Genomic DNA, 11,885 nt, shown 5'->3' with positions numbered 1-11,885 from the left:
CCCCACCGTCCACCCCCCGCCCCCGCCCACTCCCCCCCCGCCCGCCGCCGCCTCGCCGCCGCCGCCGCCGCCGCCGCCACCCCACGACGTCGCCATCCTGGCGGCATACTGCGGGCCCGACTACTCCTCCACCGACCCATACGACTACGCGGCCTGCAGCATGGTGGTGTCTGGCAACCTGGTGGCTGGCGTGGGCGTCCTGAAGATCGGGTTCAAGGACTCGGCCTACTCCATGCCTAACAGCGAGGAGGTGGCGCCCGGCGGGCCGATCACGTCCTACACACGCACCCACTTCTTCCACCTGGGGGGCATCACCGACGCCTGGGTGTGGTATACGGACAGCACCGGCCACCAGTTCCCGGGGATAAGCGTGGCACTGCCCTTCAACCAACCCCCCATACCGCCGCCCCCCAGCCCTCCCCCACCCCCTTCGCCCCCCCCATCGCCCCCGCCCCCCTCCCCACCACCCTCCCCACCGCCGGCGCCCTTCCCGCCACCCCCGCTCGGCGTCATCTCGGCGACATGCACCTTCACCTCGGGGTCTACCTGCTCCTGTGTGGTGGTCATCAGTGGGTCCTTCCAACCCAATGTAGGCATATTTGAGCTCGAATGGTCATACGGTGGGGGCCATAACGCGTTCGGCTCACCCTTTGAACCCCAGGGATCCCTCACCACCGAAACTGAGACGGTGGAGAGTGCTCCACACCATGTCCGTCCCCGATACATTGGCAAAGACGGGGTGGTGCAGTTCCTGCCTGGCTTGGACCTCATCTACACCAACGCGCCCCCACCACCCCCGCTCGCCTGAATTGGCCCCACCTCCTTCCCCTTTGCTTCGCCATCCAGGCTACCTTGCCCCTTGTAGACCTTCAGCGTGCCCACGGCGCACGCTGCAGTGCAACTTGCACCCCGCACTCCTCCGCTGCCTCGATGCATGCCGTTAGCCTGCTGGGATCCTGATGAGCCTTGCCGCAACCCATGTGATACTCGGTGTGCAAGGAGCCTAGGCGTGGGCCCACGCAGGGGATACATTGGTTGGAACCGATTATGAATTGGCATCTGGGTGCACTGCGGCTCGCGGGACTTGTGTGCTAGCACGATTCCTCTGTTGCTCAATTCCTGTGCCACCAGGCTTGGGGTAGGACAAAATGCAGTCACGCAGCACAAGTGCTGGACACCAGCCACCTTCCTGCCCTCCTCTTGCTCCCTTTCGGTGGGGAAGCCATGGCTCTTGAACTCTACCTGATCGGTGATCCACTGTCCGCAGTTGGAGGGACGGTGCCCCAGCATGCTTGACACCCCGCCGTCTGGCTTGCCCTTCCAGAGGACACGACAAGCACTGACAGAAAGCTCACGTGGTGGGGAGGGTCGTGGCGGGCGCCTGGCTTGAGATCTGCCGGCTGCAGGGCCAGGAAATTTCTGTGGCCAGCTTCCTCACAAAGCTTGCAAACGGTGCGCTGCTGAATGTCTCGAGTGCTGAGCTGGCGGGTATTATCAGAGCATCCTATCTCTTTGCAGAATCATGCTTGTGACTGCTGCATTCGATGCTGCGGCCAAGGTGAGCTCGATGCCTCCAATCTGCTGTGCAGAGGATGGGCGGCCTGCATGCCGAGCCAGCATGACATGCACTGGTCCCTGAGCTGAAGATGGAGGCCCAGACCAAGCAGTGATAGGCGGACTTGGCTAAGTCCAGTAATGTGGCGGGCAGAGTGCGCTGACTTGACCCTCAACAGTTCATGCTGGCGGGGAGTGGAAGGGGAGGGACAGGGAAGGAAATGGGAGGCGCGCAAACCAAACATTCCAGCGCTTGCAGAATCATCTCGACTCCTCACATCCAGCGTCGCGGACAACGCATGTGACGTTGTCGACATCATATACAGCTCATCATTAAAGCATTAGGGCCTGCGAGAAGGCTTTGTGTGACGCAGTAGCCATCTATTTGTGAAGTCACGCTCGAGCGTCTCTCCTCTGCCGAGCGCGTCCGCTTGACCACTCCGTCTGCCGGAACATGGTGATGCCAGGCGGGCACAAGGCAGCGGCCTCCCTTGTCAGCCAATACATGCCCAGTACACTGGCACAAGGACCCGGGATGCTGCGGCCTTGTCGGTCATTCCGGCCTGCCTTCGTGGGCCTACACCCCCTCGGGGGGCCTCGGTCTCGCGTGCCTCGGCGGTCTCCAGCCACCGCCGCGGCCACACCCTACAAGCCGCCATCAGAGGAGATCGCCAGTGAGGGCCTGCCATCTGAAGTTCGACAGAGGGCGGAGACGGCCATCCTGAAGCGGGGTGGGGCAGTCACTGTGGGCGACGTGGCAGCTGTGGCAGGGATCAGTCTGAAGGAGGCTGAGGATGCCTTGCGGGCCCTCGCCAGCGACTCCCTGGCCAATCTGAAGGTTTGTGGTTTGGAAGGGTCCACGAGGGGTGCCTGAGTATGCACCTACAGGAAGTGGGCCCATGTTTATCATGCCGCCTGGGCAACACCGCTCGTGTGCACATCAGGGGAGGAATGCCCAGCCATATAGGAACTCCCTGTCGCTTGTCCTCAGTGCCTCCCACCTCCCCCTACACCCACTCACATTCTTCCTCCTCCTCCACCTCACAGGTGTCTGATGAGGGCGAGATTCTGTACAGCTTCGACCCCAACTTCAGGGACAGGATCCGGAATAAGTCGCTGCGCATCCGGCTGGAAAGCACGGCCGCCGCCGTCAAGGACACCGCCTCCTACCTGGCGCGCGTGACCTTTGGAACCGCGCTTCTGGCCAGCGTGGTCACCGTGGCCCTAGCCATCACGGTGATCGCCTCCAGCGGGAACCAGAGCAATGACCGGGATCGGCGGGGCAACGGCGGCTACTACCGTGGAGGTCCGCAGTTCTACTTCAACATCACTGACCTCCTCTGGTGAGGGTGTTTAATCAGGTTGAGTGGGTAGTGGAAGGGTGGGATTCTTCCCCTTTTCCGGCACCTCTGCCATGGCACATTGACTGGGTATGATGATTCCCACCTCCCCTCACCTGCTCACCCGTGGCAGGTACTGGAACCCTCGGTACTCCCGCGCACGCCAGCCTTCGGCTGCAAAGGGGCAGGGCGGCATGAACTTCCTGGAGGCCATCTTCTCGTTCGTCTTCGGAGACCCTGACCCGAACATCGCCTTTGAGGCCCAGCGTTGGGAAAAGGTGAATGAGATATGTTCCGGGTAGTAAAGAAAGGCGTCGGGGGAGCAGGGTGGCTGTTGGTTATGAGTCTGCACCCCATATGTACCTTTCACTGTTCTCAGACGGCTGCACCTGCGTAGCACTGGTTCCTCATCGGGTCCTCTGCCGGTGCCTTCTTGACGGGGCTGGCGCGGTAGGGCATTTGACCCCTCTCGCCAGTACCCTCAACCTGCCAACCCTGTCATTCCACCCTCACTCCACAGATTGGCCAGTACATCCAGAGCCGGGGAGGCGTTGTGGCCGCGGAGGAGCTGGCCCCCATGCTGGAGGGCCAGGTGGGCAACACCACCAGCATCGCAGTGGACGAATCATACGTGCTCCCCGTGCTCACGCGCTTCGGCGGCTCGCCGGTAGTCGGCCAGGACGGCGAGATCCTGTACCACTTCCCCACCCTGCAGCAGACCGCCGCGGTGAGCTGGGATCGAGGGGGGAGATGCAGGGTGCTCGGCATGATTGCAGCCCTGTGCAGCCCTGACGACGGCCCCCCTGCCACCCGATGGCTCTGGGACCAAGCACCTTGCGGCCCCCCTGCCCCCATCTTCTTGATGTTTGCAGGCCCAGAGGCTGCCGGCGGTGCAGCCCGAGCTGGTCCAGGAGAGGCCCGTGCAGCTCACGCAGGCCAATGGCGGCCAGAAGCTGGTGGCCATCGCTCTGGGCGCCGCCAATCTGGTGGGCGTGGTGGCCCTCGGGGGCATGCTGGGCTCGCCCCAGGGCTACTACGCGCTGGCCCGCAACGGCCTGGGCTGGATCCCTAACGCCATGCCCTTCCTCCAGGTGGGCTTGGGGTGATTTTATTTGAGGGGGAAGGGGTGGGGAGGGGGGGCTCCAAGGGGCGGGGAGCATGCGCGCAAGAGGTGCATGAGCACCTGGGGTGACTGGGTGCAGAGCTCAGCTCTTCCTTGATCCACCTGTGGCGTGGGGGATAGCCGCTGATGTGCTAGATTGGCACAGGCGCCTGGCAGTGCCTGCACTGGGGCGAGGGCAAGTCGCACATGGTCCCACCCCTTCACTCACACATCCTCCACCCTCCCATGTCCCACAGGCTTACGCCTTCTCCTTCTTCGCCATCCCCGCGCTGCGAGCGCTGAGCCTGCGTGCCCGGAACGCGGGCATCGAGGCCCGGAACCAGGCTCGCCTGGCAGCGTCCCGCCGGTTACGGGCCCCGGACCCCCAGCTGGCCACCAAACTGCGGGCCGCCCAGGTGGAGGCCCAGCAGCGCAGCTTCCAGCGCGACCGGGTGGTGTACGCCACCGACACCCCCCTGCCCACCTCCAGCCGCGACGAGCCCGACGAGTGGGAGGCCCGACTGGCGGCGCGGCAGGCGGCGCGGGGGCGCGGTGCGGGGGGCCGGCGCGGTGTCCCGGAGCAGCGGCGGGGGGCGGAGGACCCCGTCATGGACCGCAAGGGCGGGTCCCAGCAGCAGCGTGGGCGGGACCTGCCCTCCTGGCTCCGCGAACGCTGACGTCTGGTGCTGACATGCGAGTGGTCACTTGACGCTGTTGGTGAGGGCTTCATCCGCGTGTTGCTCCCAAACACGCCCTGAAGGGATATCGCTTGCATGGGACCTTTGAGCAGGACCCTCTATGCAGGACCTTGGTTACCCAACCGGCCCACTGTATGTGCCGTGGAGCTGTCCTTCTACTCCCATGCAAAATTCTGGCACCCCTCCTAAACCCTTCTCGCACTGACTGCCTGGCATGCCTGTACAACCCCTCCTCCAGACACACCACGGGATGGCAGCCCTAAGCAGACATGGGGCAGGCTCAGCGGAAGAAGGCAACCGACAAGAAGTTGAGCACCGTCGTCCCAAGAGTCAGGAGTGTGTTCTGCAAGGGAGAAACTAACCAGAATATGGATGGGATGGGTCTCCGTGCTTCTGTAGACAGAGCACTGCCGGAGCCCTGCACGCGCAATCCCACCCCCCAGCCCCACCTGGTTCTGGTAGAACCAGAAGGGCAGCACGCGCCCTGTGGCACTGGCGATGCCGTCAGGGATGGTGAAGGTGAAGAGGCAGCCCAGCGAGGTGGCCAGGAAAGCGAGGAAGAAGCCGCGCAGGACGTTCTTCATGCCTGACGTTTTGCAGGACAGGGGGAAGAGCGAGTGTCAAGAGTTGTGTGCTCCTGGTAGAGGGGGTGGTGGGGTCTTCATGCATGCACACTCCATCAGGCCACAGCCATCATGCCATGGACAGCACAGCAATCCCATGTCCGCACAGGCTGTCCCCACCGCTGTCCCTGCCCCGACACCCTGCTCCACCCACCGCCTCCTGCTCCGGCCTCTGCCCCAGGAGGGGGCGGCGGATTGATCTCGTTCTGCTTCAGCAGCTGCCCAACAGCCCCGCCCATTGCACCTGCGTGATATAAGAGAGGGAGGATGACGCTTCGTCACGCTGACGGCAGGGACACTGCCAAACCTCTCTGCACGTCGCAGCGCTGCACTGTAAGCACGACTTCCCATGAGAGTCTAGCCATGTACACCACACAAATGCCCCCCCCTCCCGCACCGTATACGATGGGCAGCGTGAGGGAGGGGTTGAACACCCCGTACGCGAGGAAGAGGGCCTGGGCGATGGCGCTGTACATCAGCAGCTTCCGGTTGGCAGGGTAGACGCGGGGGCGCCATGGGAAGATCTTGGCACGATCCGCATACAGGATCTCCTTGCCCACATCAGACTTGCCCTGCGGGGATAGCACGGGAAAGAGCTCAGGCAAATAAACAACTGTCGCAATCATGATGCTTAGGGCAACAACACCTGTACCTGATACACTTGTAGAATGCCACGCCGAGAAGGGCATCAAGCTCACATGCCAGCGAGGCATTCAGCTATACTCCATGTCCATGTCACATCCTCACTGGCTACTGTGCTCACAGGGGCCTTCCAAACCCCTAGAGACCTGACGTCCAGTGCATTGCACCGACCTGAAGTCTGGTGCTGAGGGATGACATCATGATTTGGGAGTGAGCATTTTCGATCCTGGCGGTCGCGTTTTCGTTGCCCTTGGCTTCCCTCAGCTTGTTCCGGTAGGCCCTCAGGATGGCAGTGGAGTCTGCTGAACGAGGAAGCTCCAGTATCTGGCGGGAAGTCAGAGGAAGGTGTCATATTTCCCACCTCTATGCCACCAATGCACCAACCCAGAGCAAGGCCCTAACAACACCCGAGCACACCTTGTAGGGATCCTCGCCGGCACCTGAAGCATAGGCAGCACGCACAAAGGGTTTCTGTCTCCTCGAAGGAACGAGTCGCGCCGAGAATTTGTGTCTGGTAGGCACGGGCATGGGTCGCAGTGTGAGGTGGGATGCCAGGCCTGCCATTGCTGAGACGCTCGACGTCACGCCAGTTGGGCGTCAAGAGTTGTATAGGTAGAAGTGTATTTAATAGATGCTTGCTTCCCGATAATGCGGGGCGTCATCCCTCTGTTGGAGCCGACCATCGTCCATCGAATCCTCGTGATGGGATTTGCCTCACCTCTTTCCGCGCGCGCTCTGACTCGCTTGGTTTTGCATCGGTACGGCCCCAACACTAAACTGTTTGGCTTTTTAGGGTCTCCTTCCCAGGCAGAAGATGGTGAATAACAATGATCTGATCTGAAAATGGTTTGAGAATGCTGTCGCGATGGTATAGTCGCGATGCGGCCCAGGGAGGATCCACTGCTCAGCTTTAGCTTGTCGGTATGTCGCACGAGAAGGCTGGCCTCCTGCCGAGCAGCATCGCCCTTGACACCACATCAGCACCTGAGACTGATCAGAATACGAAAAATACCTTGAGTGAACCCAGCTTCATCCAGGTCTTGCCCAGATGGTGGCGACTCGCGAAACTGTGGTTTACAGGTAGGTGGCCTTAAACAACCAGGAAGTGCTTAAGGCAGGGTTTCGGTTATTCTTTTCGCCACTCGTCATGCTGAAGGGCAGCTGGTCGGAACATGAAGACCACTTGACCAAATTCTTTCCAAATACTGTTGAATACACAGGGGAGAACCGGGCGATGGCCTGGCGACTGGCCATCGCCTCAACCGCCCTGTCCATTGCCACCACCCTCCTCCTGCTCAAGCTCAGCTACACGCAGAGCAACCTGTCCTCCAACCTGTCTGAGAAGTCCGAGTGTGAGCGCGGGGGCATTCAGGACCGGGGCGGTGCCTTCCATGACCTGCCTGCTGCGCGAGTGAGCTTCCGTCCTATACCCTCAAGGCTCACCCCCGGCCCCCAAACCCAATCACCCAGCCGGCTTCTACTCGGCCGTGTGGGAGTTTGTGGGAGTGGCGGCCGTTGCCACCCCCCTCTTTGCCCTGTCAGAGTGGGTGGATGGCCTGCTGGTCATCCACTGGCGGCGCTGGCTAACGGGGCACATGCTGGACGCCTACTATGCTGACCGGGCGTACTACAGGATCATGCTGTGCTCCCTCCAGGGTCTGGACAACCCCGACCAGGTGCAGGCAAAGGAGGGGGGGGGGGTGGTGGGGGGGCTGATGCTGGTGAGGGTGGTATGAGATTCAGCCTCGGAGCCATCCCTCTCCAGACTTGTTTGTCAGACTCCATCATGTACCTGCAGCCTCACCTCCCCACTTTCCACACACCTTTCGCACTCTGACTCCATTCCCTACCCTCCCCAAACACCAACCACCCCCTTTTGTCTCCCCCAATCAAACCCAGCGCATGTGCGAGGACGCGCGCAGTTTCGCCTCCTCCAGCGTGGCCCTCATGGTGGGCCTGAGTCGCAAGCTCTTCTACCTGGCCGCCTTCTCGGGCCTGCTCTTCAGCATCGCGCCGCGCATGATGTGGTTCCTCCTGGCCTACGCCGCGGCCGGCACCGCGGTCACCGCCGCTGTCTTCGGGCGCGGCCTCATGCGCCGCACCTACGAGGTCCTGCGCCGCGAGGCCGACCTCCGCTTCCAGCTGGTGCGTGTGCGCGAAGCCGCGGAGTCGGTGGCCTTCTACTCGGGCGAGGCGCGCGAGGCGGGCGTCTCGCACGCCAGGCTGGCGGCCGCTGTGCACGCTGCGCTGCGCCGGGTGGCCTGGGAGGCGGGCCTGGCGCTGTGGGTGAACGCCTACAGCAACACCACGCTGCTGGTAGGTGTGGGTGGGAATGAGGGGGGGGGCTTGGATTGGGGGAGGTCAGGTGTCAGAGGCCATAGAGTTCGTGTGCATGGGTGGTTGAAGGTGTTGAGATCGGAGGGGGAGGAAAGGCGGATGCCACGCAGGGCCGGCCGCCGACACTGCTCGACTGCAGCACCGGTGACGCACCAGGGCACACAAGACGAATCCCCCTGACAACACCCCCCCCCCCTCCTTCTCTTCCTTCCTCTCCTCCAGGTCCCCTCCTTGCTCATGGCGCCGGCCTACTTTGCGGGCCAGGTGCGCTTCGGCGACATCACCCAGGTCTCCTTCACCTTCCAGCGCATCGAGTCCGCGCTGTCCTTCGTCGTGGACAACCTGGCCGCGCTCTCCGGCCTGGCGGCCCAGACCGAGCGCCTGGACGAGCTGCTGCGCGCGCTGGTGCCGCGCGGCGACCCCGGCGCCAGCGTTGCGCGCGGCGCGGCCCGCGCCGGCGCCGTGCTGGAGCTGGAGGGGCTGTCCCTGTGGACTCCGGGCGGGGCCCAGCACCTGGCGGACGGCCTGGACCTGAGCCTGGGGGCGGGGCAGTCGCTGCTGGTGATGGGGCCCTCGGGCTGCGGCAAGTCCAGCCTCCTGCGCTGCATTGCCGGTGAGGTGCTGAAAGGGTTGGGCGATGTAGCGGCTGCATGCGTGCAGGGTGGGATGTATGGCCGGGCGAGGGAGTGGGGAACCTGCAGCGAGCATGCCACCGCTGCTCTCAGGCCAGGGAGGGGGCGCCCCAGTGCGTTCTTGGATGAACAGGCGGGACAGCATGGCCGCTGGGTGCATGAAACGCTTGAGATACAGGCAGCACACAGTCTCCTGGTGTCTCAATACACTTGCTGAGCTCATGTGCTAATCCCTCGATCACCCACCCTCACCCGCTCCTCTACCCTCCCCCCCCCTTCCCCCTAGGGCTGTGGGACGAAGGGTCAGGGACTGTGCGCACCCTGCCGCGCGACTCGCTCTTCTTCCTGCCCCAGAAGCCATTCATGTGTCTGGGCTCCCTGCGGGACCAGGTCACGTTTCCCCACGTACACACACGCGGCAGCGCCACGGACCTGGCAGCCCTGCTCGCTGCCGCACAGCTCCCCGACCTGCTGGAGAGGTGAGGCCGGGAATTTATGAGGGGGATGTGCGCAGACGCGATTGGGGCTTTCTTTGTGCGCCTGTGCTCTGTTCGTTCGAGACCCGCATGGTCAGATCCTGCCCACCCTCACACCCTTCCTCGTGCCCCTCCCAACCCTCTCTGCTGGCCCAGATCTGGCGGCTGGAAGGCAGAGGCCGACTGGGCGCAGACGTTGTCCATCGGCGAGCAGCAGCGGGTCGCCTTTGCGCGCCTGCTGTACCACCGCCCGGGCCTGGCCTTCCTGGACGAGGCGACCTCGGGGCTGGACGCGGCCACCGAGGATGCCATTTACACAGCACTCGCCGCGACGGGGGCAAGCTTTGTTTCAGTCGGTGCGTGGGGAAGTAGGGGGTCTTGTGTGGAGGTGAAGGGGACGCCAGGACAGAAGTGGATGGGATGACAGAAGGAGGGCTATGGGTGGCTGGGAGGGGAGCAGGAGAGTCTTTCATGAGTACCCTGGCTTGACTCTTCAGAAGGTATCAGGATCTTCCACGCGGCCTTGCGCCGTGGTGCCGAGCAGCCGTCGCCCATTGTGCGTGTATGTCAGTGCCTCGGTGTTCCAGAAGCACCCGCTTTGTGGAACCTCATATCCTGTCCTTCAGAACTTATCCACCTCCCACCAAATTACGCCATCAGGCCACCGCCCGCAGCTGGTTCAGTGGCACACGCACGTGCTGGAGGCCCAGGGCCGGGGCAGGTGGGAGCTGCGGGACGCGGAGGAGTACCTCGCCAGCAGGGGCCGAGCCGCGAGCCCCCAGGCGTCGGGCGGCGGCAGCATGACGCTGCGCCGGCACACTGTGAGCGCCCGCCTGGCGACCTGACCTCCTTGACTTGCCCACTTTGACCAAATGACAGGCTTGAAGGCAGGGGTGATGTTACATTACACAGAGCACATTGGGCGGGTGGGGGGAGGGGGGCAGGGCATGCCGGGCATTGCGTTGCCGGAAAGTCACTGCCAGGGTGGCCCGTCTGGGGCGGGGGGTCGTGTCAACCGGGCCTGTTCTGAGGGGTCCAATGCCGGGCTCGCAAGCAGGCACATGGTGATTGCAGGGTCAGAAGAAGGGCGGTGGGCCAGATAGCCCAAAAGTCAGGGGCAGGTGCGTGCACGTCAAAACACCACCGCCGCTCAAGGCGCTGCGATGCTCGGCGGTCTGGGTGGGTGTGAGGTTGGGGTGCTGTTGGGTGATGGGAGGGATCCAGCCGCGCCGAGGCCCCTCCATACACCCTGGCCTGGAAAAGAGCAAAAACCCCTCTTCTCTCTGGAGGGAAAAGGGGTGATGGAAATGTGGGGATGTCGGGGTCAAATGACGCGCAGAGCCCGCCTCCCGACGCGGCAGCCACACGACACAAGAGCCTCACGCGCTGCGGTTACAGCCTCACGCCACGACGCAGCAGCCGGCGTCGCCGCCGACCGCCCCCGAGCTCTGGTACTCCTGGCGCGGAATTTGAGCCAGCAGCGTCTCAATGATCCTGCAGATCTCCGGGAAGGAGGGCCGCTCGTCGGCGTTGGGCGCCCAGCAGCGCTCGATCAGCTCGCGCAGCTCCTTCTTGTGCGGCCCCGGCTGCGCCAGTGTGATGAAGTTGGGGCGCGCGTTCTCCAGCGCGGCCAGGCGCGCGGCCTCCACGGGGTCCATATCGGCGTAGGGGGGCTGGTACTCGAACAGCTGGTACACGATCATGGAAAAGGAGTAGACGTCGACGCGGGAGTTGTATGGCTCGTGCCGGAACACCTCGGGCGCCATGTAGCGGTACGACCCCGTCTCGCCCGTCAGCTTGAACCGCTCGTCCAAGTGGAAGTTGGCGTGGCGGTTGGTGGGCAGCGTCTTGGACAGCCCAAAGTCGGCCAGCTTCACCACGCCCGTGTTGAACACCACCTGCGCGCGGTCCTGGTACTGCGACCCAGACAGCATCAGGTTGCCGGGCTTCAGGTCGCGGTGGATGACAGGGGTGGGCTTGCGATTGTGCAGGTACGCCAGGCCGCGCGCCGCGTCCAGTGCGATCTCCAGAGCGCGCCGCATGGGGAAGGCCTGGGGGTGTGGGGAGGGTGGGGGCGAGCATTCGCGGACGTCGGGGGACTCGAGCGGGCGGCGGGGGGCAGGGCAGCCAGAAGGCGCGGATCGACGCGGCCCCATGCGCCCGCTGCAACCCACTCCCGCGCGCAAGAGCGCCACGTCTGGATCCCTCGAGCAGACCGGCCTCACCCACCCTGCCCCGCCTCATCCACACCTGCGGCATACGGAAGGCGTCTGCCAGCGAGCCGCCGCTCATCAACTCGGTCACCAGAATGTACGGCTCCTTTGCCGTGCAGGCTCCCAGGAACTGGGCAGGAGGGGTGAGGTAAGCGAGGTGGATGGGCTGTCGCCGTACCTGCACTCGGTCAGATGACTTCGCATCTGCGAGGTGGTGCCCACACCCACACAGCGTGCATTGCCGCAGGTCTGAGACGGCGCTGCTGCG

General features: G+C 63.7%; 5 protein-coding genes across 5 annotated transcripts in view; 3 read left to right on the top strand and 2 right to left on the bottom strand.

Annotated features, from left to right (window-relative positions):
- Positions 1–160: 160 nt before the first annotated feature.
- Positions 161–808, top strand: F751_5010 (hypothetical protein; the record flags this gene model as incomplete). Its single annotated transcript, XM_011398753.1, has 2 exons — positions 161–370; positions 662–808. 2 exons carry the CDS (start codon positions 161–163, stop codon positions 806–808), a joined length of 357 nt encoding a protein of 118 aa, XP_011397055.1.
- Positions 809–2,089: 1,281 nt separating this feature from the next.
- On the top strand, positions 2,090–4,883 carry F751_5009 (Uncharacterized protein, chloroplastic; the record flags this gene model as incomplete). The annotated part of the gene is made up of 7 exons (XM_011398752.1): positions 2,090–2,392; positions 2,602–2,897; positions 3,028–3,172; positions 3,415–3,621; positions 3,767–3,985; positions 4,254–4,504; positions 4,787–4,883. The coding sequence occupies 7 exons, from the start codon at positions 2,090–2,092 to the stop codon at positions 4,881–4,883; spliced, it is 1,518 nt and encodes a 505-aa protein (XP_011397054.1).
- A 91-nt stretch (positions 4,884–4,974) lies between these two features.
- On the bottom strand, positions 4,975–5,943 carry F751_5008 (hypothetical protein; the record flags this gene model as incomplete). Its single annotated transcript, XM_011398751.1, has 4 exons — positions 4,975–5,037; positions 5,144–5,280; positions 5,472–5,561; positions 5,715–5,943. 4 exons carry the CDS (start codon positions 5,941–5,943, stop codon positions 4,975–4,977), a joined length of 519 nt encoding a protein of 172 aa, XP_011397053.1.
- Positions 5,944–7,193: 1,250 nt separating this feature from the next.
- F751_5007 (putative ABC transporter ATP-binding protein) lies at positions 7,194–10,249 on the top strand (the record flags this gene model as incomplete). The annotated part of the gene is made up of 7 exons (XM_011398750.1): positions 7,194–7,311; positions 7,430–7,680; positions 7,859–8,275; positions 8,519–8,909; positions 9,215–9,407; positions 9,561–9,760; positions 10,065–10,249. The coding sequence occupies 7 exons, from the start codon at positions 7,194–7,196 to the stop codon at positions 10,247–10,249; spliced, it is 1,755 nt and encodes a 584-aa protein (XP_011397052.1).
- Positions 10,250–10,804: 555 nt separating this feature from the next.
- Positions 10,805–11,885, bottom strand: part of F751_5006 (Dual specificity protein kinase splA) — a gene marked incomplete at both ends in the record, with an annotated part of 3,799 nt that continues 2,718 nt past the window's right edge. The window contains 2 exons of the mRNA XM_011398749.1: positions 10,805–11,455; positions 11,655–11,747. Of these exons, the coding sequence (XP_011397051.1) occupies positions 10,805–11,455; positions 11,655–11,747 (744 nt within the window). The remainder of the gene's footprint in view (positions 11,456–11,654; positions 11,748–11,885) is intronic.

This window comes from Auxenochlorella protothecoides (genome assembly GCF_000733215.1).
Source record: "Auxenochlorella protothecoides strain 0710 unplaced genomic scaffold scaffold56, whole genome shotgun sequence".
Taxonomy (NCBI): domain Eukaryota; kingdom Viridiplantae; phylum Chlorophyta; class Trebouxiophyceae; order Chlorellales; family Chlorellaceae; genus Auxenochlorella; species Auxenochlorella protothecoides.
Note: the sequence above shows the minus strand (reverse complement) of the source record. Positions and strands in the feature narration are given on the sequence as shown.